Genomic DNA, 27,109 nt, shown 5'->3' with positions numbered 1-27,109 from the left:
ATATTAAGAACATTTCCTAGCTTTGGACAGACTGTCAGTTTTGTTCTGCAGAAAACTGCATAATGGTTTATCTGCTTCCAAGGAAACTCGGAGAACTTTATAAACCTGATAGATAACGCATTAGCATTTCTAAGAAGCCATGGGTAACACACTCTGCTGAGTTACAGCTCATCCTCTCTCCATCTCTACTCTTTGAAGTCAGGCAAGGTGAACTGTATAATGGACGTACTTAAGGAGAAGGTTTAATAAGGTGAGAAGAAGAGCACACCAGCCTTACTTCAGAGACTCCCTTTCCACAAGGTTCTATATTTAAATGCAGTAAGACGTATTAGTTGAATTCAAATCTTGCTACCTTTGAGCCTAAAGGGAACAAAAGTATGAACAGTAGATATTTAAAAAGAAAAGCTATGGCAAGTTTAAATAAAATCTAGAATCTTGTTCTTAAAAAATTTATGAATCATTAAAACTATATTTGACTTTAAACTTTTGGTTCAAATGCTACATATTTATTATTGTGCTTGAAATAGAAACAAAATGAATGTAAACCTCTTACATATGAGTGATCAGGAGAGTATGAGTTTTGCTAATGATTTATTCTGGGCAATAAAATCAAAACTTGTTATTTTAATTGATCAAGTCATAAAGAGTTCCTGGCGAAGTCAAATCTTGCTATTTGCACAGTCAGACAATTTCTGCTAATCCAGCAGTACTTAACAAATTCACATGTGGTTAGCTTGTCTTGCTGTAGCTGTATATCACATTTCTGTGCTGCAAGCTGTGCAAAAAAAAATCAATATGCCAAGTTTAACAAAAGGACAGGAAACATGATGTTCTCCTGTATTTTCAATGAACCTCAAATGACTCTGCTGTTCATACTCAGTGCAATTTATGGCAGCGAAATGTATTCTTCAATGAAAAAAATCTACAATGGAGTGAATTATATAAATTCAGAGCTGAAGTTCTGCCTTATTCCATAATACCAATTTATTTAGAAGATTCTGACATTCTGATTTGATGTGCACAGTATTATCAGCCATTCATAAGGCATATTTTATTTTTCCTGATGAAGGCTAAAGAATATTCTTTAGCCCAAATAAATATATGCTGCCTATCTATGGCAATACTTTGATATAGCTATTTAACTTAGGTTTTGGAGACTTTTTTCGGTGGTCTCTTTTCACATGTGAAACATAGGATAAGATGGTATCTATCTGGCAAATGCTTTAAATTATAACACTAAAGACAAAAAGCCCAGTGGGTCCTGAGCTACTGTATTGGTTAATTGATTCTAGATTTTTACATCTTCTTTTACTACCACAGAAGTACATTATGTGTGGAAGTAGATTAGGATGAAATGTTGAGAATGAGGTAGGAGTGGTCATGACCAATAGGTCAGCACAGAGTGGTGTCACTTCTGCCTTCTCAAGTCAGTGATGTGGAACTAAATGTGGCAAAACAACCAGTAAGCTGGACTTTAGCCAAAGGAATCAGAACTGTTGCCAAAGTTGCATTTTCTTTTTCTCTCTTTCTTCTTTTTCTTTTTTTGTAGTTGTTGTTGCTGGTTTTTGTTGTTGTTGTTTTGTTTTTGTTTTTTAAAAATTTGAGTAAAAAGAGAATTGGCTTTAGGAATCTTCAAAAGGGCCATATACCTAGAAAAATAAGGAAGCTAAACAATCCACAATTACAGAGGAATTCACTTAAACATATGGAAAACTCTTTGGTAATTTCTCTTCATTCCAATGAGCAGCAGTAAATGGTCTCTTTTCGGCACTTAGCTGGGAGCGCATGTCCCTGATCAGAACTGAAGGTATAAACTGTTATATACAACACACTCAGAAGATCACACTTATTTCTAACTTTCTACTAATATGTTATTTGTAGGACAAATTTCATTCATAGGTTAATATACTATTTAAAAGAGGATAGGCATTAAGTTCCCAATCAGAAAATAACAATGTAATGATTTTTAAGTGTTGAATAATATTAATGTTGCTATAAATAATCATTTCCATAAAATTCATATTCTTATTTCAAAATAGAGGATAGGATACAATATGGCCCAGAATACTGATAAGAAGTTTTTGTATGGTTACTCAGAAAACCCAGAGTACCAGAGCTTGGGAAAAAATATACCAAGGTATACAAATCATAATTTAATTGTGTAGGACTTCCTAGGTGGCGCAGTGGTAAAGAATCTGCCTGACAATGCAGGGGACACGGGTTTGAGCCCTGCCCTGGGAAGATTCCACATGCCATGGAGCAACTAAGCCCGTGAGCCACAACTATTGAGCCCATGTGCTGCAACTATTGAAGCCCATGCGCCTAGGGCCCGTGCCTCACAACAAGAGAAGCCACTACAATGAGGAGCCTGCGCACCACAATGAAGAGTAGCCTCCGCTCGCAGCAGCTAGAGAAAGCCCGTGTGTAGCAATGAAGACCCAAAGCAGCCAATAAATAAATAAAATAAATAAATAAATTTATTAAAAAAATTTAATTGTGTATTAAAGTAGACTCTTTAAGGTCTACAATCACAATTAATAGTCATATATATACTCTAGTTAGTTGCATGGCCCTAGTATATAACCTATCCCTGGATATGAGAGGATTAATGTTTTTGGAAAATGCTTTATTATTTTAACAATGACAAAAAAGGATCTATCCATTTTACTTCTGGAGAGTGGTTTACTACTGATAAAAACTGCCTTAACATGTTATTGGTTTTTGGTTTAAATGGCAATTCAAATTATTTTTCCACAATTTTCATCTCTAATATTTTCTAGCTTCTTCTCACCTCTCTAAATGTTCTTTGGTAGTACCTCTTTCCTCTTTACTATTAATGCAGCTATTAATGAGACTTCCCTATCACTTTATTGGCAATAAATCAAATCTATGGATTCACTTCTGATGTAAACGTCTGTTCTCTGTTCTTAAGGTAACACTGCCAGGTCTCTCTGGGATGTCTTCTTTAGACAGCCTATCATGCTTTATACTCAAATGGAGAGGTCCAACTGCACTTTTTCTAGTACTACTTCATTTCTCCAGTGTCTCTGGTATCTTCACGTCTTATCTGCCCACACAGGGGATTTATTCATAACTTTTATACACCTCAAAATGTCAGAATATTTAGTTTTCTACCTGCTATCTATTATCTATAGGCCAGAATAAACCAGGTGTTGCAAACGGAAACATTTGGTTTGTTTGGATTCTTGGGCTATGGAGAGTGTACTTAGTTCAGTCTTATTTAAGGCACGAGGAGAGAATCTAAGAGCCGGATAAGATCATGGAAATCATCCACCTACCTAATATTTAAAGCAATGAAAGATCCTGAGAAATTCAATAACTGGCCAGAGCAACATATTGGTTAGTGACTCTCATTATTCCATACTCACGTTGCGCGTTTTCAGTCCCCTGCAATTATTATTCTCTTCAAACAGAACTGAAATTAAAATTTTAACTTCTCATTTTCCTACCTGTTTTATTCCCTTCCTTTAAGTAATGTGGGTATAAAAATCCTTTGCTTTCTATTTCTAGCACTCTGAAAATCCATTTGGGTTTCCAGTCTTTAAAAAACCTCCCTTTTTCACCTTCCTTGTGCCCTCTTTTCTGAGCATTTTAGAGTATGTTCCTCTCTCTCCCAATCTTCAACACTAGAAGAAATGTGCACCACTTTGAGGTTTAACCTTATCTATTTAAAACACCATGGCCTTCTTTTTCAAATTCCTTCAAGATACTCATTGATGAGTTTTTCTTTGTAAAATCCATCTAATTATTGGACTGCAGACAACAGCCACATGCGAGTACCATCACTTAACCTTCAACTCTATTTCTTCATATCCTTTAATTTTTAGAGACAAAGAACTCTAGAAATGAAATAAGTATTAAAGATTCTTCAGTCGAATCCCTCTCAAATGTAAGAATTCTTTCTATCAAATTATTGAAAAATGGTCATTGAGCCTTTACTTGAATGCTTCAATAGATGGAAAGCTCATTAGTTTACAATGCAGTCCATCCCATTTTCCAAAGCATACAATCATTATATAGAGCCTCTTTAATTCCCATAATCCACAATCAAAGCTTTTGTCATAAAGTATTCAGAATGGCATATATGGTTTGGGGTCGAGAAGAGCTAAGTCATTAAGTTTTCCGTGAGTCCTTTGGTGCCATAACTTTAAGATCCGGATGCTATATACCAGGTTTCAAGAGCTGCTCCCCCTGCCTCCTTCCCCATGGTACTGAATACCTACTATCAACGTTACCAAATTATTCAAGGAAAATAAAATTTTTATCTAGACCATTTAAAGAAAAATTGAAAATCTTTAGCTGATGCTAATTCTACACTTCTCAAGAAACTGGCCTGCATAAGATTTTAGTACCTACTTGGTTATGAGTATAGGAGAAGCTCAAACTTTAATGTATTAACTTTCACATTGCTAGAAAACTATATATCCATGAAAAGTTGTTTATTATTATTATTATTATTTTTTTTTACTAGAGAAATCATGTGTTTCTAAGAATTACATTTCAGGCATTTACGATGAACAATCCATGTTTTAGACTTCATTCCTTTTAACATCTTTGATTTACGGGGCCAAGTACCAGACTCACCTTTTAATATTTTATTTTGTGAATCTAATTAGAGTGGCAGGTGTATATGCGATCTTACCTACATGTGTATTTTACACTTTTGAAATAAACATAATGAAGACCATTATGTGTTTAATGTGAACATAGTCTAAGGCCTTGTAGTAAAAGGCATAATTTTGGGAAAAGTGAATAAGTAAATAAATATGGTCTATTTTTAGTGGTAAAATCCTGAAATTAAGCAAATATGCTAACTCTTTGGACTGGTTTAACTTTGAGATTCGTTTAAAGGGTAGTTTTTACTTTGACAGGTTTGGAAAAGGGGCAGGCAGGAAGCAGAGGGGCGGATCCTGGCGAGGCAGCTCTGTAAGATGAATTGCTGTTAGGGCGAAGCTGCTGGTTACAGTAATAGCTGGAAACCATACGTGTTACAGGCTTTGAAGTCCGTTCAGCTTTGATGTCTTACTCTCATAGTTAATCGTAAGACGGTATGGAAGAGGAAAAAAATAAGACTTTCCAATACTGTCCTTGGTGTCACTGCTCAGGAAATCCTAGCATGAACAAAGATTGGTGTCTGTGTGAACTTTAAGTAGCACCAGTTTGCTCTCTATTTTCAAAAAGTTTTAAATTACTGATGTGACAATTAAAATTATTTGTTAGTTTGGGGCAAACACATGGATATGCAAAAACAGTCCTACATTTGTTGTTAGAACATATGAATCAACCACTGGGGGCACGTGTGTTGATGACCTGAGGTTGTCACTGTGCTAACTACTACTTAGACCAAGTCATACGTATTTGGTTCCCAATCTTGCGGAATTTATCAGCCAAGGACTCATAACTCTGCCTGGAAGGAACCTGAGACATCATCTAACCCAAGACTGAAGCCCAAAGAAGTTGGCTTGTTTTGGAAACAAAATATGAAACTGCCAAGTACACGCATACATAAACTAAATAAATGGAGATCAATAGACAGAAATGAAGGAATAGAGCATCCTGTGAATTTTTGGCTAGACGATAAAGCATTTTTGGAATTTCGTGTTTAGACAGAGTATTGTTTCCCTAACTCGTCATTTTTGGAACACGTTTATACATTTTGCCATATTCACAAACTACCAGTACTACTAAAATACCCAGTATTTTCTTTACATCAATTCACTTTTTCTATTTGCCTAGCCCAAAGCAATAATATCCATTAAAAAGGCTTCATGTGTTATTCATATATTTTGCTAATACACATTAGAATAAACAAGTAACTACTAAAATAAAAAATGGTTCATCCACAAACCACCAGTAATATGCATATAAAACACTAAGATGGAGGAATCAAAGGAAGAATATATCCTAATGATTTCTTGTGGTACTTAAATGACAGCTATGATTTTTACGTCTGTACTCTTTTACGTTTTAGATGTTCATGTGTCCAGTGACCTAGGATAACTTGAATTTAAAATTTTCGTTTCTTTTCTTTAGGTTCAGGTGGTTTGATGTTTCCCACTTTAAAACCTTGTTTAGTTATTGGAGCCTGCCCCAGCTTACTCCATGAGTAATAAATAATCTATAGTCAAAAAAAATCTATAATACATATGATACTAATGATAGTCTGAGACCAAGGTAGTAACATAAAAAAGTTGAAAGGGAAAGTTTCCTTTTGACTCTTTCTTAATAGTGCTGTCTTGCTGCTTATTTCTTTAAAAGAGAAAAAAAAAAACATCTTTCTAGGTACAGAAACAATCTTACAGGCATGACTTTAATGGGAAAAGGAAAAGAAGGATTAAAGTTCTATGTCATTCCTCTTGTTTTTGTGTCAGTATCATGTAATGAGATGAGGAAGAATCCAAAGCCAGATACTAGAAGAGAGGGGTTAACTACACCTCATGAAAACAAAAGGTTATTCCTCTGTTAAGTTCCTACCCTTTAAGTGCATTAGAGTTGACTGTAAACATAAACAAAAGCCACTGGTGGGCAATTAAATTTGAAGAAGTGGCTCATAAAAAGTGGAATATTCAGTATGTATTAGAATCAGTTACACAACATCTGATTTAATAGTTAGATTTTAAGCGCTTCTCTTATAATACATGTTAAATGGTCTCAACAAATCATATCCTGTAATGTAGCAAAATGACAATTTCAATGTAGTCTAAGGCTTGTAGGACAAGAACATTAAAGCAAATTAATCTGTAATCCTTTATCTACATTAAAAGGTTGAAAATCTGCAGCCATTTGTAACAAGAACTTTAAAATGAATTTGCCATTCCCAAAGTCATCTCACTAGACAGGAAAGAGGAGCTTGGCATGTGACCAATAAATTATGAGAGAGCAACACCTCGGGGTTAGAGGGCACTGATGACTTCAACAAATCTCACCAGCTAGGGCAACAGATTAAGCCGGGGGATAGGGGACGGGAGGCCCTACAACCCTAACCTGTTAATACCTTTAAATTCTTAAGAATGACCTCTAGTCTGCTCTTTCTTATTAGTTGTTAGTTACACTAATTACAGCTTAACTGGTATTGTTGGTACCAGTTTTTCCCACAAAAGACATATAGAGAAAGGTTATCTCTAATAGCTTCAAATAACTTTAGCCAAATTCTGCTTTGCACATTAGGAGCACTTACCTCCAGTTTTGAATGGGTCTTTTATAGACATCAAAGGAAAGACACTAAAAGCAATGTGTGTTTGTGGATTCTATAAAGCATTTCATGTAGGAAGCTGTAAAAATAAGAACAGTAACTTCTCCTGTGACTAGAACTTTAGAATAGTTTAAAACAAGGTAATTTATTTTTTATGTTTATTTTCAACTTATAGGGGCTGGTGATTTCAAATATAAGGAGCTAGTTATACCTTAACCATGCTAGTGAAGTAAAAATACGTAGCCCATGAAATCCCCTCAAAATTTATGGTTTTTAGAAAGGGATAATGAAATTTCTATCATGATCTTTTAGAACCATTTTAAGTTCAACATTTACATTGATGTTAACCTAATATTATATAGAATTGTGCATAGATTCCAAAGCCCATTTACAAAGATTCAAATACCATCTGTGAAACTGTAGTAAATTACCCTGTAACATTAATCTTTAAACCAGGCAGTAAATCAGAACAGAAACATACCAAAGAGATTTAAAGCAAGAGAGTCATAATTTAGTTATAGAGATTAATGTAAATAGTTTCACATATAACAGTTGTAGGTTCTGAATATTATGTTGTTTTTGCCTAGAATGAAACATAAAATTACTTCTAAATGTTAAAAATAAATTATTAATAGCTAAAGCACACCAGTGTTTTGTGTGTGTGTGTGTGTATATATATATGTACATATATATATATATAAAACCTGTGAAAATGATGGCTGAAAAGTGTTGTTAATCTAAGTGTACTCCGAGTTACAAATACAGTAACAAAATTTTGATTTTATACAATAGACACATTAGGGAATGTCTACTAACGTTACAAAAAGAAACTTAGTTTTACAAAACAGAATCTTTAAACCAAACCCAGTGTTCTTAAAAGATGTTGACCAACAGAATTGTGACTTAGATGAAACTCTTTGGGAAAATGAAGACAGATAATTAGAGTACTATGTGTCATCAAACCCAAAATGCCATTGATTTTAAGATTAATCATTACTTCATGTACCACTTAAAAAAACACTGCCAATTAAGCTATGACACAATGCTTTCTTATCACGTTGAATGCAAGATATATTTAAACTTTAGGTAGTTAGAATTACATCTTGTAATCACAATGATATACAATATTTTGTAATAAATTGACTGGTCTATCAGTATATTTAATGAATAAGTTTTTTTTGTGTGTGAGAGCAATCTAATTTCGAAATATAGTCACTAGGTTATATTAAATACTTTTACTGTATGTAATGCATTGAGAGGACATTGACCATACATTTTCTACCTTCTCTGAGGACAGAAGAGGAGTAAGAGCTACAGATGCATTAGTGATTGATTTCAGTTTTCTTGTCTAATTTGTTGATTAACTACTGATACTATCCCCATTTCCTTCCACCAAGGATTTAAGGCAGATGACAAGGAGATCACATACAATAAAATAATTAGGGGAATAAGAAATAGAAAACCAGAATTGGGGAAAAGAACAAAAGCAAACAAATTGCAAGAACCTATATTATTTCAATTAGATATAAAAATAATTTATGAATAACAGAATAGATCCTAGATTTTTATTTTTCACTATAATTTAAAAAATAAGGCATATTTATCTGTGAGAGTTGAGGGACAATTTTTCCAGAAGTATAGAACCCTAGTAATCCCCCCAAATTTCTACAAAATAGGTTACTACAATACATTATTATGTGTTAGAAGATAAATACCAAATAAAAGTATGACCAAGAGAGAAATTAAATACTGGGAAAAATAACCCCCAAATACCAGTAGCTCTTCCTCGGAAAGATTAATTTGGTTGTATCAATAGATAAAGTAGGATTAATAGGAAGAACTAGCAGACTGGCTGTGTATGTTCAAATGTTAAAACTGGCCTATGGTACAGAAGCTATTAAGGTATTTTAGGATATAGGTGAGGAAATGCCACTCTAGGACCCAAAAGTATTGATGGGAGTGAATACTAACGCAATTAGACCCTTCGCATAGTGGCATGCAGCAATCAGTAAACACAGCAAAATTACCCAGCGCAAACGATTACAGAATCACAAACTTGAACAAGTCTGCTGCTGGATTAGTTCAAGTGTTCAAAATGTAGAATCTTCTTGTATTTAGCTATCCCACGTTTTCTCTTCTCTCTACATCAGACAACATAAGCATCTGCTTGTGGCACATACATTAAATCTTCCCAGAGCCTAGAGAAACGGGCACAACAACAACTGTAGTGGACAGATCCAAAAATCTTAGGAAAGCACTCTTCAGTTCCCACAGTCCTTTGCTGGGCTATCAATTACAGCGTCTTGCCCCAGTGCCAACCCCATCACAGATATGGCTGGCCCAGGCTGGCCAGCCACAGCCAGTCTGCTCCTACTATTCAGTCTCTTCGGCTTCAGTGATGAGTTCAGGGATCATCACAGTACTCCAGCAGGACCAATCAGAGCTTTCACGAAGACTCTTATTTGGATGCTAGAGCTTTTTCTCTGAAGTAATGCTGAATAGAAGATGCTACAACTGCTTATAGCCACCCGCCCTGTCTATCTGAAGAAAGCCCTGACTGCAAGCAAGAAAGCATGAGGCCAATAGGCAAAGAAAAGTAGAGAAAGAGACGCAGGGAGAGTCTTGGTAAGAGTCTGAGCCCCAGCATCTAGTAGTACCAGAAGCAGATCTAGCCCTGGGTTTTTCCATTTACATTAATCAATAAATGACTGTTGTTGCTGTTGTTGTTGTTGTTTTTTGGGGGGGGGGGGTCGGTAAGCAGCTTGAATTGGACTTATGTAACTTGAACAGAGTCTGTACTAACACAGTAACTGAAAAGGGCAGATTATATTCTACTCTTTTTTTCAACTTCTATAAAACGTGAGACATATTTATGTGTGCATTTTGAATTCATATAATCATTTGAATCTGTAAAATTACTACATAGCAAATTTTAATAGTAGCATTTTTTAATGTTAATGCATGTTTAAGGGCAAGAAGTTTCTGGATTATCCACGTAAGTGCTATAGAGAGCTGAAAGGGTAAGCCAAAGTAATTCATATTCGGTTTTCTAATACTTTAAAATAATGAAGGCAGGAGGGCAGTGGGAGAGGAGAAGTAATTTATTCTTCTGATGTTTTTCTAGGCACAATTAAAAGTAGTTTGCATTTGCTGAGAACACAAGAGTTCAGTATTGGGGAAAAGTGGCACAGAAATGTACCGGGAAACAAGGAAAAGCTAGCCTAAGATCATGGTTTTGTTGCAGATAATGCCCTGAATATACAATTCACTCATGAACAATTAAGAGCTAGGTATAGCTATTTCTCTTGCTTAAGAAAGCAGAAGGCCTTGGACAACAAGTGTTTTTCCAGAATGAATTTTCATGTTGCCTGAACTATATAACATGTAACATGGTTTACACTTTAAGACCGGACTGGAAAATAACTGACATCTGGCATTATGATTCGTACAAGCTATATTCCATTTCAAGCTGAGTTATAAAGAACTCCAATAAAAATATCTCAGTGTTCTCAAAATAATTACTTATCTTCCACTTCCTAAATATCCTTATCAAATCCCAACATAGTTAACTTTTAGAAACCTTAAGTTTTTAGGCTCTCTGTCCTCTAGCTGTTCTCAGTTGGTGGTGGGGTCTGAAAAGGCAATTGCCCAATGGAATGCCCCAAACACGAGTCTGCTACCTCAAGCAGACCTCTCAAAATTATTCACCTAACAACTGTTTCATTATACATACTTTAGGGATTTTCAGAAGTGACATAAATTCATAAGAAACAGATCTATCAATGCTGGATCCTAATAGATTTCTGGCCTGTCTTCAAAACAGAATTTGTCTGCTGACATAGCTTAAGCTAAAAAGGGTCACTCAGTATTTAAGGACAAAGCAAGGGTGTTAAGACTTATACATTTATTAATGGCTTCTGACACTGGTGAGTTTGCATGATTTGGGAAAAAAATTCATATTCTACATTGGTACTAAGGACTCATTTTATAGAGTTTTGTAAAGATTACTATATATATTAAAGCATCTCAATATTCACAGATGGAAGCAACACTGGACTTTATAACTGAAGATCTATAGGCTTTAACTTTTATTTAAAAAAGCATTATTAAACACTTGCTAAGTACTTTTCAAAAATTCTTATGAGAGTTTTTGCTTCTTTGTTTTTTGGTTCTCAGACTGACTCTGTACAGGAACGTATCAGTCATTTTTATTTTCTATGAGACTAAAACATAGATAAATTGACTATCTTAAATCAGTTGTTTGGTATGCACATTTACTGATTTCTATCTCCAGTATCATGCTAGGCAGTCTCTGGAATCTTGAGCCGTGGGCAGAGACAGAATGATCAAGTTCCATGTCAGTCAACGAGGTTTCTAATCAGATTTTTTTTTTTTTTTTTTTTTTTTGACACAACGGCAACTAGGCTACAACTTAAGACATTGTCTTTGGTGTCTCATGGTTTTTTCAATTAAACTCTTCCCAGTGTTTCTTACGATACTGCAACAAACATAAAGGAAATGATGAACAGCTTTTTATCAGAAGCCTAGTGGAGACAATTGACTCTTGAGAAGAATAAGTCAGTGGATCTGCCAACCATTAATTTTTCTAGATTTGCTGATCAGTAGTACAAAGGCCAACCATCTGTAAACTTTATGCCAGTACAAAATTATTTTGTTTCTTGGAAGAAAGGCCTTCAGAATCTTGGACCTTAGTATTAAGACTTAGGCTATTTGCTGTAAGTCAGCATAAGAACCAGTCACCTGAAGAATGACTGTGTGTTTTAAATGACAGCAACAAATCCACAGAAGTACTACAATTAAAGAGATTATCTGTTGTGTTGTTCAGTGTCTCCTTAAGATTGATATATTAATCTTTAAATTTAATGTTGAGAAAATATTTTTCTCAATGCATTATGAAAGATTCATGCAATTAGCTTCATGTACTGAGAACTTTGCAATTTTTTGCTATGGCTGTCAGAATTTTAGCCACTGCTAATTAACTCTCAATTGCAGTAACTAATCACAGCCTAGATTTCTAGTCAAAACCAAGTCCTTTCACTTACCCTCCCATTTTTGACTTTTGGTCTCCCCCCTCTCTCTTCTCATACCCTCCACTTAACAACTCCTAGTTATCTTTCAAGTCTTACTTAGCTCCAGTTGTCCCCATTCTTAATGGGACAGGTACCCCTCACTGAGTTATGTGCTCCTTCCTCTGGGTTGTTCTTTTGTCCTTTCCTCTAACCCTGGCCACTTGTGGCCTTGGTTTTTCTCACTCCTTTCCCCTATGCAACCTATGTGTACCTTGTCTAATTCTGATCTTCAGTGCCTAGCCCTTGAAGGTGCTTAGTAGACATGTAATCGCGAGGAAGTATAGAGAATACTACTACTGCTTCCAAGACTGTGAGGATGTGGAACTAGAGGAAAAAAACAGGAGTTGGTTTGGGGCCACAGCAAGGATTTCTGGGAGATGGACCCAGGCTGCATGCTGAGCATTTTCCTGCTGCTTGCCATGTTCTGATGTAGTACCTTTGATCTACATAGCTCATATTTTACATAATGTATTTAAAAGATGAATATTAGTATGTACATGCACATGTTTTTTAGAAGAGCAAGTGAGAAACCAAATCATTGTTTTATTTATACTTTCAAAAGTTAATAATACTTGCAAGAATATTAGCAGCATAAAATATGTGTAGTCATAATACAACTTAATGTACATGCATATTTGTGATTAGGACAGGTAAAGTTTTATGGGTGAGTCTTAGAACGCATACGGAGGTAAACACGCTAACGATTTATAAGAGGTTCCACTGAGCAAATGGAATCACTGTTGTCCTCATTAAAACAAGGATAGAAAATGTATACGTGCTTTTTAGTAGCAAGCGGTATTTCATTTATAGGTGGTTTTATTTCAACTTCAGTATCACTGGATCAACTGTGAGAAAATATTTAAATCTCACAAATTCAAGCACCTTCTGTTTCCTAAATGTTCACATGGTGTATATATGTGCACAGAGAATGTTCACCAAATAAATTGTTTACTGACTAATGCAAGAAACTCAGTTTAAAAATAAATATGATACAATTTTTTATGGAGTGTGCCATTTCCAGAAACTCAAATAAAAAGGATAAAGATTCTTTCACTTCTCGTTTAAAAGCATAACACTCTTCTTAGTATTTTACTTAAAATTTCTTGGCCCAGAAGTCAAAAGTTGACGGCTTTAGAGTCACTCCTTTAATGATGTGACACAGAAGCAGCAAAACCTTCTTTTCTCCCTATGGTATTGGTGTGATTGCCTTTTTAGGAGAGAAAAGAACAACACAATGAATTCCTCTATGGTAAGTCTCTTCCCACTTCTTCTCTTTAGTTTAAACCTCAAAGGTACTACATATTTAGCAAGCAGACTGGTGCAGTAAAAATATGTTTGAAATGAGGTAATCATTGATAATATCTGTGTGCATTTAATGACATGATTACAGAAAGAATGATTTACATTTCACATACTGAGAAAACTTAGTGTCTACTTAGAGTTAGCAATGTTCTTAAAACTATTTATGAAAACAATCAGTGTCTAAACACTTGCTATCAGCTGTTTTAGCTCAGCTTTTCATAAATATAACACAATCACAACAAATTAAAGGCAAGTCACTTGACTGTCCTGTTACATTAGCTTGAAGAAATTAGTGGCTAGCAATGCTTAGCAGAAAGTGACAGGGCTTTCTCAATCAGCTCACATGTCAATTTTTCTGGGGAAAGTAAGAATCATATCTTTATCAAAAATAACCAGAATTTTCTCCCTAAGATAATGCCTCTTAATCTCACTGATAAGAATACAACTGTCGTGCTCCAAAAACAGATAGAAATAAGTAGCTACCGTAATTCTTCAGCCCATAAAGTCATTTGCTGGGAGGGAAAAAATGTTATTTTTCTTGAAATTTTCTGATGAGTTACCCTGGAATGGTGATATTACCTATGTGAATGACCTAGAGACAAAATGCAGATCTGGGACTGTCTGGCTCCATGGCTAATGCTCTTTCCTTTCCATCATACACCTCTTATTTAACTCCTTTGCAGCAAAAAATAAATGTCTCTCTGTGTTCCTATGCCCTCCACTCCCAAAACACACCTATATTTTCTCTCTATCAGGAGTGGTAGGTGTTACGGGTTGAACTGGGTTCCCCCCTAATTTACATCTTGAAGTACTAACCCCCAGTACCTCAGAATATGACATTATTTGGAGATAGAGTCTTTACAGAGGTAATCAAATTAAAATGAGGTCATTAGGGTGGGCTTTAATCCAGTATGACTGGTATCCTTATAAAAGGGGGAAATTTGAACACAGAAAAATGTATAGAGGAAAGATAACGTAAAGAGACAGAAGAAGAGAGGATAGAGAACGGACTTGAGGACATGGGTTGGGGGGGTTAAGGCGAAGCTGGGACGAAGTGAGAGAGTAGCACTGACATATATACACCACCAAATACAAAATAGATAGCTAGTGGGAAGCTGCTGCATAACACAGGGGGATCAACTTGATGATGGGTGATGACTTAGAGGGGTGGGATAGGGAGGATGGGAAGGAGTCGCGGGAGGGAGGGAATATGGGGATATATGTATAACTACAGCTGATTCACTCTGTTGTATAGCAGAAACTGGCACAACAGTGTAAAGCAATTATACTCCAATAAAGAGCTAAAAAAAAAGAGAGAGGAAGGCCACCTACATGCCAAGAAGAGAGGCCTGGAACATACCCTATCCTCACAGCCCCAGAAAGAACCAACCTTGCCCATACCTTAATCTCAGACTTGCAGTCTCCAGAACTGTGAGCCAATAAATTTCTGTTCTTTAAGCCACCCAAGCCAGTACTTCATTATGGCAGCCCTAGCAAACTAATATAGTAGACTTTGAACAGAAAAGCTAGAGTTCAATGAAGAAATAGTATGAATAAACACAGAACTGGGCTTGCATTTGGGAGACACTTGTGACCACAGTAGATCAGGAAGGAAAGGTTTAAGTGGTAATCACAGTGTCAACTTCCTCTGTCCATTCCCACACTCTGTATCCTTATGGTCTCCATAGTCAATCTGTGGTGCATTGTTTTGTTCTTATTCATGGAGACTCATACAATTATTATAGGCCAGAAACAACTTCAGAGATCATTCCTTTCAATTATATAATGTTATATGGGTCTTCGGAAAGTCTTTATCTAAATCCTTCAAATCAAAACCTTATCATCTGCTCCTTTACCTAACTGTCATTTGACGGCTAAGGAAACAAACTTTATAATTGTCTTCCAATTATTACAATTCCAAAAGTCATTTCCCAATATCAGATAGTAAGTTTTCTAGCAACTGAGACTACTATCTTTACTTTTTCTGTTCTTTCATTTATTTTATTTTGGCGATTAACTGATGAGCACCTACTACATGAAATTTCCTAGGAGATGCAAAAGAGCAATTTATGAGCTCTAAATAAAGCTCAGACAAGGTACAGTGAAAACACAATGGAGAGAAAAATTATCGGATGCCTACTGTATAAAAGGGAAGTCCTAGGGGTTTCTTTTCACATGACCTAATTTTATCTGTTTATTAACTCTCTCACCCTGCGGATTGCTAGACATATTTCACAGATGAGAAACTGAGCCTAAAAGAAGTAAGTCATTTCAAGTAAAAGAGATGGTAGGTTACTGACCTGAGATTTGAACCCAGAAAAGCCTGTCTTCCAAACTATGCCTTGACTATGGGACCATACTGCCTCTGGCTTAGAATATTTATTAACAACTGATGTTATCAGAGGCAATACTCATGTAACAGGAGGACTATCACTCTAAATATAAACGAAGATGCCCCCATACCTGACATCCGATCATACTTATCATGAGTTGTCATCACATGTTTATTTGTTAAACATGGACACCTCAGCATACTTTAAGCACCTTGAAGGTCAGGATGAGCCTGTTTTGGTCACCACTGCATCTCGGCACCTAGGACACAACCTGCTATATAAGGTAATCAATATTTGTTGAATGACTACATTAACAAATACTTGAATCTAGGTTAAGTTTTAATTAGGCTGGTATTATGAGCTGAATTTTATCGCACAAAAATTTATATGTTTAAATCCTAATCCCTAGTGCCCCCAAATGTGACCTTATTTGGAGATAGGATCTTTACAGAGATAAGTAAGTTAAAACGAGGTCAGTAGGGTAGCCCTAATGTCCTTCTAAGAGGGGGGAATTTGGACACGGATATGTACACAGGGGAGACAATGTGAAGAGACAGGGAAAAGCAGACCATCTCCAAGCCTGAAACAGAGATCCTTCCCTATTAGCCTTCAGGAGGAAGCAATTCTGCAACACCTTGATTTCAGACTTCTAGCATCCAGAACTGTGAGGAAATAAACTTCTATTCTTTAAGCCACCCAAGCTGTAGTACTTTGTTATGGCAGCCCTAGCAAACTAATATGTGATATACTGAAACTAATTCTCTTTCAATAGAAAAGGTATATGTTAAGATCTGCCCACTACTCAATCAATAATATCCAAAGTTTTATGGTTCTTCCAGGAGCACTATCATCTATTCGAAGACAATAATTCAACTTAATACATGTTATACACTGCCCCGGCCAGTAAACTAGGTTCTAAGAGAAGGTCTGTACCATGTATCCTGGAAGGAAGAAGAGGACTAATTATTAAATGATACAGTTGCTTCTTTAGAAAAGAAGAAACGATATGTCAAACAGGTGGCACAGATTTAGAAGAGAACATTGACTTTAAAATCAATGGAAGGCCTCAGTTTTTCCTTTTCCAACCATAGTCTTTGGCGGTAGTCAGGAAAAGAGTCAACAGCAATGAGTGAAGCTAGTTTGTATTTCGAATTCTGTTGGAAGTTGGGGGAAGGAAATCTAAGAAATTCAAGTTCAATGCCAAAGCAGCTGATTTTGCCATTAGCAGAATTTAGGACAAGGCTCATCGCTAACAAGTGAGGTGGCAGGGCAGCAGCCCGCATCCCCACCTGCTGAGCTGTGTTTTGGAGACAGCCCCTTAGGTAAACCAGACAGTCTCCCAAAGCTTCTCGGCACATTTCTCTTCACTGTTGTAACCGCGATAATGCTAATGCCTTATTTTAAGGATTGTACTGGGTACTGGGGTAGATTCACTTCACGATAGTTCATCTTTTAATTGGATAGGGCTGTAATCACAGGAACTGACCCACCTTCAAATCTAAAAATCCATAGATCTCATTTATATTCATTTGGTTTCTTCAAGCACGACAAATGAGGAGGATTCTACTGTGATAAAACCAGGATTTTGATATTTTCAAATTCTTTTTAAAATTGAAAAGTAAACATCCAGAAACATGAAAATGATTTGGGCTTATATTCTAAATATAGGTTAACTACACTGAGGTATATAAACACACTAATTGTAATTGTAAATTACCACGTTGTGCAGGAAAACAGACATATGGCAGGTGTCTTCACTCACTGAGCTACACTACAGCTCTTTAACATTAATGGGTATCTGATTACAAAAACCCCTAATTTTTAGCAATGCCTTTCTAAGTGATATGTCCCAGTACTCCTCCGTTTAGAGAATTGCCTTCCTTTTACAGAAACTACAAATCCGACTGAAAATGAAAAGGCCAGATTTACTATTCTAAAATGTTGCTTTATAATGAGAAATTACCATTTAGAGACAAGAAAGACTAGAAGAATGAATATTTTTAGGAATCTTAGATTTTCTGGAGTCTTCGTTTAGAAATATTTCTTGGATTTTTAAACTGTATAATACACACAGCAAATTTTTAAAAAGATCACCAGTAATACCTATGATATTTTTTCCTGTACGTAATAACCTTTTCCCTTAAAAAATAAAAATGACATCATAAAGGTTAATAAACTGTTTTGTCTCATTCAACAATCTTTTCTGAACTGTCAATTTTTACCCTATATGGTGTTCCTTTTTATTTACTTAACCCTTTGTTGAACATTAAAAGATGTTTCTAACTCTTTGTTGTTAAAATTAAAAAAAAAATACTGTGATGATCACCCTTATCACTAAATTTTTGCACACATATAACAATTATTTTCTTATAAACATTTTTAAAAGTTGAAATGCTGGGCCACAGGAAAAGCACATTTAAAAAACTTCCCATATGAATTATCCAATAGCCTTTCATGAAGGTTGTAACAATTTACATGACCACAGACGGAATAACCAAACACTTGTTTCTGCTATTTTGTTCATCACAACCACAACATTGTGTTCAAATCATTGTAGTTTCATAACATCTAGTGGGACAAGGCCTTAACTCTTTGCCTTCAAAGTTTCCTTATTTCCTCAAGTTTTATTCTCTCAGTTTAGGATCACTTTGTCAAGTAATATTCCCATATTTCACTAGGATTTTATTGGAATGGAATTGTAGTTTTCATTGTAAAAACATTGTTCTACATAGATGACACACATCTGTACCCTAAGAAGAATTCATAAATGGATTCTGTGAAGGAAATCAGTACTGTTTATTAAGCAAGACTATTTCTAGAAGAAAGTCATAAACAGAAGTGGCTATTCTGAAAAATAAATCCCTACGACACAGTTTCAGTATAATAAACAATGATGTATAGTATATATATTTTAAAAATATGAAATTATAGAAAACAGATGCTATTTTAAGAGCAAGATAATGTTTTGGAATAAGGATCTCCTAAAACCTCAAGTGTTCTTAGACAAGAAGTAGGAAAACTTCTAGGGAAGGGAGAAAGTGTTCTTTATGATAGGAATCTAAAGTGCCAAGGAATGATAAAAGCATAAGAACAATAAAGGCAATTATCAATACAGTATTTGGTTTGAATTTGACAGACTTATGTCAAGAAGTGATTCAGGGCCTATATACAGTACCGAGCTAGAGATACCCAAAAAATACAGACTTGAAGAAAACCAGGAATTACCTATTAGTTTTCAAGGGAAAACTCTTAAAAGTAAGATGGCCAATGGAAAGGTGTTGCTTAAATTCTAAAACTGTAGACCTATGGAGTCATGTTCCCTATAGAAAATGTGATGAAGGCTACTATCAACATCTTTGAAGAAAATGCACATACGTACAAACACTGTATTGCTTATAGTTCAAAGGGGTTTGGTATCTTTAGTTTAAGAGTACCTGCCTTGTCAAAAGGAAATGCAAAAAAAAGGAAATATCTGATAAAGAAATTTTCAGAATGATGGCAAAGATCCTATTGAGTGGTTGGAATTTATGTTTTTAACTGAGGTGGGGGAAAATCTAGCAAACATGAAGACTCTGGACTGTTGTTTGGAACCTGCCTCTATTAACTATTCCCCTGAAATTGTTCTCACTAAGACATGTACCCGTGACATCTTTGTTAGTGAAATGATATATCTTAGTTGATTTATGTTACTTGATCTCTGTACATTTTACACTGTTAACCACTGACGCCACACTCTTGGTTTTTTGAAGTTTGGCTCCATTTTCACTAACCTGTGTGTCTTGACAATGCTCTATTTTCAGACATTGATAAGAGGAAAAAATATATACATTGGAAGAAACCAGAAGAAACTAGAAAAAAGCAATTAATAAAAATAAAAGCTAAAGTTAATTAATTAGGAAATAAAAACAGTAGTGAATAGGATGAAAAATAAAAAGCTTGTTATTTGAAAATACTTATAAATTTTCTGTAAGACAGAAAGAAGTAGAGAAAAAAGTGGACAAGATTAATAAGCATAAAGAATATAGAAATTCAGACATAATGTACAGTGATAGAATTATAAAACCATAAATATTACATGGAGGTGTACAGCAGCAGATGTGAAAACAGAGAGGGATTAATGACTTCTGTTTAGTATATGATGACCCAAATTGACCAATGAAATAGAAAACTGGAAAAGACCAATTTCATAGAAGAGATTGGAAAAGTGATTTAAGATGTACCACTGCGAGAGCCACCAGGGAGTGTTGGATCAACTCTCACAAAAATCCTCTAAAAAGCATTTCTGAGCTCAAAAGAAAGCAAGGGAAATTCCCAGGGAATAAACCAAATGGAGCTGAAAAGTGAATTAGAAAAAAATACATCTTTCAAGAAAAGGGGGAGAACAAGCAAACTCTTGTGTTTCAGCAAGGGCTCTGGGTAGGCTCTGTGTACTCTTTTCCTAACCATCCTCAAACCCGCCCCTGGAGGCAACGATTATCCTGGACTCTGTATTTACACAAAGTTCTGCTTGGTTTTGATAGAAATACTGACAAACTCTTCTGTGACCTGAGTTTTTCACTCAATATTGTATTCATAAGAATATCCTATGTTTACTGATAACCACTAGGAGTACGAGACAATTATTTTTCAATTAATAAAAAAGAAGCAAAATATCCAAAACCATCTATGTATTATAATGTACCTTAATGCCAATGCTATGAAAAAACAGAGAAAAACACAAAGCAGCAATAAACTTCAATTTCCTTCCCCAAATTTTCCTAAACAGCTCCCATCCCCCTCCCTTACATAGTCTTAACTTTAGACAACTAATGGAGAACTTAATGCTAAAAGCCTTGAAATGAACCCCAGGGACCCGTTTCCCCAGGTTGGCCCTCCCTAGAAAGGCAGGCCCCTCAGCTGGAAAGGCTGGGAGGACTCAGGGTGGTGGCTGGGGCAGAGAGGAGGGTTCCTCCTGCAGGGAAAGGGGCTGAGGGGTACAAAGGTGTAAAGTAGGGTCCCCCAGAGTGGGGAGAACAAAACTGGAGCCCCGATGTCAGGGGAAAGCACACCGGTCCCCCTGGGAAAGGAGGCCCGACAGCCCCCACCTCCGCCAGTGGGGAGAAATCATTGCTTGGCCGACCGCCCATCTTGCTCCGGTTATAGAACCAAACTCGGACCAAGTCCTTCTGCAGCCCGAGCCGCCCGGCGATGCAGCTGATCTGCTGGGGTGTGGGCTTCGGGCACTGCAGGAAGAGTTTCTCCAGGTTGTTTCCGATGCGTCTCTCCCTGCATGCCCGTCTGCACTTCCGAGCCTGCTGCAGGATCATCTCCATTTTGCATAAGCCCCGACGGTTCTCGGTGTCCACTTGCTCCAGCCACATTTTCAGCAGCGGTCGCAGCTTCCACATGTTGGCGAGGCTCAGCTGCTGGGCCTCGAAGCGGCAGATGGTCGTCTGGCTAAGAACCTTTCCAAAAAGAGCCCCCAGGGCGAAGCCCACGTCGGCCTGCGAGTACCCCAGGGTCATCCTCTTCCGCCTCAGCTCCTTGGCCAGCTGCTCCACCTCTTTCTCTATGGCTGAGACGTCTTCTGGCAGCGCCAGCTTGGTCGGGATGCACTGCAGGACGATGTAGGGCCCGGGGAAGGCGCCCTCAGAGGGGCTCGGGAACCAGGCGCCCACCTCGCCAGCTCCGACCCGGGGCCCACAAGACACCATCCCGCCCCGGAATTCGTACGGCGGGGGACCTGAGGGCAGCCCCCACACTTCAGGGCCTGGACACATCCCCGGCCGGACCCCCGGCAGGACCATCCGCCTGCCGGGAGCTGCCTGGGCGCTCAACCAGATCGGAGTGTCCACCTGCACCGGCACTGGCCCTCCGGGCCCGTCCCCACCACTTCCCGGCACAGGGAAATTTGAGAGCCTGTGTCCGGCCATAGGGGAAGACCGCTCCCCAGCAGGGAGTCTGGTAGGAACCGATGGCTCTCGAGCCTTCGGAACAGCCACCGGCTCCGTTCTCGAGCCCCGCCGCCCAGTGGGCGGAGATGGCGGTGCAGGCGGGAGAAACTGACGCCAAGAGTGTGTACTGAAGCAAGTGGGGGAAATCTGGTAGATCCGACTGATAAATCCTTGGTCCCCAGGGTTAAGGGAAGGACTCCCCTACCCTGACCTCTGCTTCCAACTCCTTCGGAAGTGCAAGTGTCTCTCTTGGGCTTTGCAGCTCCAAGCTGTCTGGGATCCCTTAGTCACTGCCTCCATCCTTTCCCTGAAGGGAACCTAGGTGTTTACTTTCAGCTCTTCAGAATTCTGGCATCTAATCCCTTTCCCCCACATAAGCTGAATGACCACTTCAGGCTTCACAAATATTGTTAAATATCTTTATGCCAGTTTTTTTTTTCTTTATGCTACCCCTTAATTCATTAACTGTCCCCTCACTGCTATCTTCATGGTTGCAAGTACTGCCAACATCTTTCCACTGCACATCTTCAGTCCCTGTACCCTTGGAAACCTAAGCACCCCTGTGTGAATTTCTAGTTAACATCAGTTTACTGTCAGATTCTGCCCCCTATCCCCGCACTTTGCCAGATTCCATTCTCTCACTGGGGCCAAGTTTCCCGACTAATTCCATGTTTGCCCCACTGGTCCTTCAAGTCCTTTGCTCCCCATCCTACCTCTGCTTCCTGATCCTGAGTTTCCACATACAACAGAGACCTATGTGTTTCATCTTCCTCCCCTCTGGTGACAGGTCTCCAGACTGGACCCACCTGCTGTTCCCCCACTTAGGACACTCCTTGCAGTGCCTTACTTCCTGACATAAGGCTCCCTTGTCCCTGACTCCTCTCTTATCAGAGACTCAAGGATCTTAGAATATTTATCCCTCCATCATGTCCACATGGGTGGAGAAAGCTAAGGAGGGAGTGGGATGAGAAGAACAGACCTCAGGTTCAAAGTTTCCAAGGAGGAGCTTTGGAAAGAAGAGAGGACAGTGATCTTGGCTGGACAATCCCAGTCTCTCACCCTTTCACTCTCCAACTCAACCATGACGAGGCTCTATCCTACCCACAGCTACTGAAACTGCTCCTGATGAAGTCATTGGTGACCTTTCAACTGTCAAATCTGATGGCCTTTTAAAAATCTTCACCTTATTAAACTTCTCTGCAGTATCTGACAATGCTGACTACTCTTCTTGCGCCTCTATCTTAAATTCCATGAAACGCTGGTAACAGCCAAATCTGTATTTCAGCCTTGACTTTTCTTTTAATTTCCAGTCTGTATTTCCCACTGCCCCAGATCAAATTCATTATACGCACTTCCAAGCCTGCCTCTCATTCAGGGCTCCTGAGCCGGTTGATGGCATTATCATCCACTCAGTCACCCAAACTGAAACCCAGGAATTGTTCTTGACCTTTCCCATATTCTGCAGGGCATCAAATCTTATGTAGTAGGTCTCCTAAAACAGCTGAGCTCTACCAACTCCTTTCTAACCTCATCTTACTGTTTTAATTTAGGCCACATAATTTTTCACTTGCATTATCATAATAACCTTACAATTGGCTTCTTCTGCATCTCCTTTGAAGTTCATCTTTCATATGTGTGCTTGAGGTAATGTCCCCCAAACCAAACCTAACCAAACCCAACCAAATGATAAAAAATCTAACCATGTCATTTTTCTCTTAATTTTTCCCCCCAAAATCTAGCTCCTCTTTCTGCAATCAACAAGGTGGGCACTCAAATTCCTGAGTATGGAACATAGTGTTTTTTACCATCTGGCCCCCTCTCCCTTCCTTTCCCAGCCTCATCTACCATACTCCCCCAAGATGCACCCCATCTTACTCCATTCATGCTCAGTGAGAACACTTCACTTTGTAATAAAGATGCCACACTTTTCGTGGCTGTTATGCTTTTCTTCACGCTGCTCTTTCTATCAGAAACAGCTTCCCCTGCTTGTTGGTCTCATTTGCTCATGTCATTTGGGATTCTACTCAAATGTCTAGTTAGAGAAGCCTTCCCTGACCACCCTTTCAAAAACAGCACCCCGTCACTATCTGTTTTCTTTATTAACATACTTATTTTTTTATATTAGCAGGTACTGCCACCTAATATACAATTATTTATCTTTCTGTTTATTGCTTGTCTCTCTGCTGCCAAGAGAGCAGGGATTTTGTCTCGTTCACTGCTGTGTCTACAGGGCCCACAACTGTGCTTGGCTCAGTAAACATTTCTTGAATGAATGAAGCGTGCTGTATTTCCAGTCACCTTTAAGTCACAGTTTAGAGGACACTTTATGGTGAGGCCTTTCTCCAGGCAGAGTTAGTTACTGCTTTTGTAGTCCCCTCCTTGCACTTGATATATGTTTTTACTATAACACTTATCAGTAATTATTTATTTTATGTCTCTGTCTTTCCAACAGAGGGCACGCATGCAGGTGTTATAAAGCCTGGAACATAATAGAACCCTGAGAGATACACTGCTCAATAAACGTGTGCTGAGTGAGTGAATGAATCCTCACCTCTACAATTCTGAGAGTGAAGCACATTTAGTTTCAGTTTAACAATAAGAAACTTGACCCGACCAGGTGCCTCTCCATCCTTTCTTGCCTGTACTAGAACAAGGCCCTTATGTAGATGGGGGTAGTAGTACTATGAGACCAAATTCAACTCAACACTACAGAAAATGAGGTTGTAGCTATGGCCTTGAAGCCATGGTACAGGGAAAAAGAATCAAGAAATTAGCTGTCATCTCTACAGACGATGCATTTGATTATTTGTTTCATACCTGCCCCTGCACTGCCATCCTGGCTAGAATGTATGCTGGTGAAGAGCAGAGTCCTTGTCTGTCTGGCTTATTGCTAGATTCTCAGCGCTTGGAACTATATGCCTGGCACAAAGTGGGAAGTCAGGAGATATCTGTTTAATGTTACAGAAATGAATCTCTGTAGCATTAATGGTGATAAGACTTCCATATTTGCCTTGGGTTAGGCTTCAAGTTGATAGTCTATGAAAAACAGTTTGCAATATACAAAATTTCACTGATATCTATTCTTTCCAAGTATATCTACATGCTATTTTTTCAAAATTACAAAGCAACCAGTGTCTGCTAAACACAATGAAAGGTGGATCACAAAGAGAATAAAAGAGAGCAATTATATAAATTAAGGCCCACATAGTGAAACCAGCCCATTTGCAAGAGAAAACCACAGGGAAATGGTTCATAAGCTGTCTAAAAACAAGAGTTGAATAGGAATGTTTTTTAGTGAAGTGGAAAAAGTGAGTCCAACCTAATTTGAGGAAAGCTTCATTATATTCACTGAGTTAAAACATAGTAGCTGAAAACATTTACTAAATTAAAAACAAAGGCTATGTGAACTTGATGGGTTTTAAAATGAACTTAGGTACTCTCAATTTTTAAGGTTTTCTCTGTACTTGGTCAGATCTCATCTACCATTGTGCCCATCTCCTGGTTTATGCATACGTGCTGTCATAAATAAAAAACCCATATTCTTAAGAAAAGTCTTGACATCTCTTTAAAAGTATATTTAGTGTGCTATAGAAAGGGCACAATCAGAGGAAAAAAGCAGGAGCATATTTGCTTGGAACAGAAATAGAGATGAGGGAAGGCAGGCGGTAGAAATGCCCAGGACAACCAGCACTGTTTGGGCTGGGGCGCTTGAGCGGCTAATCCATCACCTTCAACAAACACTGAGACCTCTTAGTAAGTGATTAGATTACAATGTAAGAATCAGGCCCGTCTTATCCATAGGGAATTATAAAGCAAGGCTAAGAAACACATGGTCCCAGGCCCCGTGTATTTATAATCTAAATGGGGGAAAAGAGAAACTGTCAGGAGAGCAGGACAGCTACACTTGCCCAAAGAGAAGTTAACGGTTTTCTATTATTAGGATCTTTGGAATTTAGAGAAAGTTAGGTTTTAGGCTGAAATACACAAAGCATCAGGATTTGTGTTATTAAGCTCACCTTAGGTAGCTTCTGTTCTAAGATGACAAAACCAACTGCCAAGATCACTAAGGGCAAGAAGCAGAAAAGAGTGGAGGAAAAGGTAATAATGAACATCCTTGTAGGTCTTGGTTCACATTTCATCTCTTTCAAAAGCTTTGCCCATACATTCAGGACCACAGTGATCACCCTCCTCTCTGAACTTAGTGCCTTTCCACTCAGATACACTGGCTGCTTTACAAAGTCGGCTGGAGTTTTATAATCTTAGCTCCCACCTAGGAGATATGGAACCTCCCAAATGGGCATTAGAGATACCATTTATTTTGCAGTTACATGCCAAACAATGTGCTAATGCAAGAGCTATCCTCAGTACTCTGAGGATGGTAAGTGCATAAAAGCACCTGGATGTGAGGGCGATCTGGTTTTGACTTACATCCTCTTGTTGATCAGTTATCTCATTAACTAGGAAGGTGATCCTTGTTTCCTCATCTCTCCCAAAGCTGCTCATGCTCCAGATGGAGGACAGGGCTTTGTTCAAGAATATGGGGTTCATCTTTCTGGCAGAGGGTCCAAAAAATACTTTTTGAATGTAATTAGATCAACAGAGCAGATCAGAAGATCTAAGAATAATTACGAGTCACACAGAGAGGGCCAGGCACACTAAATGGTGCCGATTTTATAGTTTTTCCCACTCTGCAGGTATCCTAGTAACTGTGCACTGACCAGGAATCAGCGTGTAAAGGCACTGTCACCAGAAGGGCAGGCATAGGTCCCCAAGAACCACATTGGTCAAGGAGACAAAAAGCAAAGGCAAGAGACAAGATCCAGAGACCAGTCGCTGGGAAGTCCCTCTCTGGGTCTAGGAAGTAAAGACAGAAACCCAGGAGAACTGTGATAGCTGTCCAGTGTGGAAAGACGCCGCCCACCTCACAGTGAGAGAGGTAACACCACACATCTCAACAATTTAGTTCACTGAAACTACCTCAAAATATGCTGAAATGATTAAACTGTCAATTCTCTGGCTGGATTTTCAGGTAGAAAACTATATAAGACAAAGTGAGACATTGAAGATAAGTTAGGCAGTTAAGAAAAACTGATGGGTGTAGGTAAGGTACATACAGTAAGAACGTTAAAGCTGTAACAACATGGAAAAAAAGTTAACTACACCAGTGCAGTCACTGGCAAGAATCATTTATTACTCTATGAGATAAATTCACAAAAGAGATAACAATAGCACTGTTCT

The 27,109-nt window shown here is 37.9% G+C and overlaps 2 protein-coding genes across 6 annotated transcripts in view; both read right to left on the bottom strand.

Moving 5' to 3' along the window:
- Nucleotides 1-27,109, bottom strand: part of FAM172A (family with sequence similarity 172 member A) — a 405,836-nt gene that overhangs the window by 110,843 nt on the left and 267,884 nt on the right. The gene's annotated exons all lie outside the window — the stretch shown is intronic.
- Nucleotides 20,831-21,850, bottom strand: POU5F2 (POU domain class 5, transcription factor 2). Its single transcript, XM_057739337.1, has one exon. The coding sequence runs from the start codon at nt 21,848-21,850 to the stop codon at nt 20,831-20,833; it is 1,020 nt and encodes a 339-aa protein (XP_057595320.1).

The sequence above is a fragment of the Hippopotamus amphibius genome, chromosome 1 (assembly GCF_030028045.1).
Source record: "Hippopotamus amphibius kiboko isolate mHipAmp2 chromosome 1, mHipAmp2.hap2, whole genome shotgun sequence".
Lineage (NCBI taxonomy): Eukaryota > Metazoa > Chordata > Mammalia > Artiodactyla > Hippopotamidae > Hippopotamus > Hippopotamus amphibius.
Note: the sequence above shows the minus strand (reverse complement) of the source record. Positions and strands in the feature narration are given on the sequence as shown.